At 35.9% G+C, this 2,359-nt stretch overlaps 1 protein-coding gene across 1 annotated transcript; it reads right to left on the bottom strand.

The window, feature by feature from the left end:
• Positions 1 to 1,064: 1,064 nt before the first annotated feature.
• Positions 1,065 to 1,750, bottom strand: Crz (Corazonin). The gene is made up of 2 exons (XM_017606595.1): positions 1,571 to 1,750; positions 1,065 to 1,454 (listed from the first exon to the last, which is right to left on the bottom strand). The coding sequence occupies exons 1-2, from the start codon at positions 1,744 to 1,746 to the stop codon at positions 1,277 to 1,279; spliced, it is 354 nt and encodes a 117-aa protein (XP_017462084.1). The 5' UTR covers positions 1,747 to 1,750; the 3' UTR covers positions 1,065 to 1,276.
• Between the last annotated feature and the right edge of the window lie 609 nt (positions 1,751 to 2,359).

Below are 2,359 nucleotides of genomic sequence, written 5' to 3'. Positions count from 1 at the left end.
ATAGTTTCTCAAACTATAGTCATCTTTAACTCAATGTATGTTTTTTTTTTCATTAACATTTTTATAATGGGAGCAGAATTGGCCTAACCCACAATTTTTTTTTTTCTTGTAAAGGTCGATTATTATTACTTTAATGATACGTTATGTACCTCTGAAACTTAAAATTAAAGAATAAGCGACTTTGATTTTAAAATTTAAACCGTTATAATGACTTGAAATCGCTACTGTGTGTAGGTACATATATGTATATATATATCGTTATAAATTTTTTTCCCATGCAAACAACAAATATGTATAAGATTTTAGTTTCTTCCTGATCCTCCTTTTAATCTTGCGATCTTTTGCTATCGAAGTGAAAGACCGAATTCGGATTTTGTGCGTGTTGGCCATTGCATTAGCCCACAGCTCGTTGGTGCTTAGCCAGACGAAGTCCTTGGTACTATGTTAGGTCATCAGCGTCCATCTGCAACAATCTAAATATACGCTGTTCACTGGGTGATGAGCTTATTACTGGACGGAAAGGAACGCTAAATAAGATTGAAGCTTCAAGCTGAAAGTGGGGTTTAAAATTTTTAATGAGCGGGTTAAAAAAAGTCAAATTCCGCGACAATGGCTGTGTGCAGAAATGCATCAAGCCAAAGCATGAGTCTCTCTTACATATTTCTTAACTATAATTTATGGAAAGGCCTCATTTGCGCAACTAGGTTCCAATTCGGCATTTAACCGTGGTGGCGCATATTGGCCATTTCCGCCAATTATAGTTTAGAAATAGAAGAGAATTCAGCTTTGGCTTTATGTACATAAATATTTCTGAATTACTTTAAATTTAACGAATTTTCCTAAAAGGAGAAAGCCTCTGCTGATTCATTTCCTACAGTTGTTGTGTTGCATTGCCGACAGAGTGGAAATTTTACTGCATACAAATCAATTAACATTCGGAGCCCAACATCACAAAAAAGTATAATTCAATTTAGCTTTGTTGCTATATTTGCAAGTTTTTTCTGAAATAATTTTTGTGTATAACCTCACTTACATACATATTTATGTGTTCTGGAAGATTTTTTCAAATTTATTTAAGAGCGCTATAAGCGTAAATAACAATAGATATACATATACATATTTTCGAAATCCTACATACATACTTATTTATATTTACAATAAATAACTGAGCAAGGTCAATAGAACTCCATTTTTTGCGTTAAATGTAGATGCCTACTAATAATTTTGGATCGAGTCATTTATTTCATTTTAATATTAATTCGGCCATAATCACGATTTAATGATTTCCATAATCGTTCGCTTCAGCAGCATTCAATTCTTCGTAAAGTTCATTTGATTGATGATGATTTCCAAATGGGTTTTTGTTGGCATTGTTGTTTGTTGGAGTCAATGCTTGTACGCCGGCACGAATTTGCAGGGGATTGCGGAGTATATGTTGCAGCTGCATAAGACACCTAAGCAGCAAAAGAAGAACAGAACAAAAATGGGTTGTCATATGTATGTACATGAAAATCTCGAAGTAATTTAATTCTCAAAAAAAAAAGAAAAGGAAAACAAAAAACACACACACCTTTCCAGCCTGCGATCACCGTCTTGTTGAACACCGAGCATTTCGGAAATATCGACATCCCTGTGTGTGCTGAGTGCCCGCTTGCCATTGGTCCAACCGTGGGAGTATTGAAATGTTTGACCAAATGAAGTTGCCACGAAGCAAAGAACAACCAATGAAAGGAATAATTTGAGCATCGTGTTTATGCTGCAAGCAATATATCAATATATAGTTACATACGTACAAAAATACAATAACTTAAAAGCATTTGTGTATGCAGACTGCTAAAAAAAAATTTACTAGTTATAATTTCAAATTATGCACCAGGAACACCTAAATTGATATGTACATTGGTTTTAATAAAACAAAAATAGAGCATCTCGACATAGTCACTCTTCACAGGTTTTAATTGCATAGATACATTTAAGCTCGTAAGTATGTAAGTATACGTATAACACCGGACGAGGACGTTCGCCGAGTTCAAGTCGGCTAAACAATATAGAAAGTACTTGTCGAAGAATTGGTTGCGCATACTGGCGAGCCAATATGTTCGATGCTCTCCACCTCTACCTCGTCTCTGCAACTGCGACAAAAATCGTTGGTGGGGTATCCTAACGCTCTTCCGCGTTCTCACTAATGTGAGAGAGGAGCGGTACAGACGTGTGAGAGCTTTAGGTCGCCTTAAATCAATCTTTGGTCAAATTTTCTTGGTTGTATGGCAGTTGGTTGCCACAGTCCGCCTGGTATTTACCTTTTGTATGAGTTCAGCCTTTAATCTGTGTTTGGCGGAGGTTAGAAGTATGCCCGCAT

Source organism: Rhagoletis zephyria, unplaced genomic scaffold (genome assembly GCF_001687245.7).
Source record: "Rhagoletis zephyria isolate East Lansing unplaced genomic scaffold, Rhagoletis_zephyria_1.1 Rzeph_scaffold_45732, whole genome shotgun sequence".
NCBI lineage: Eukaryota > Metazoa > Arthropoda > Insecta > Diptera > Tephritidae > Rhagoletis > Rhagoletis zephyria.
The sequence above is the reverse complement of the archived record's forward strand: the minus strand, read 5'-3'. Positions and strand labels throughout refer to the sequence as shown.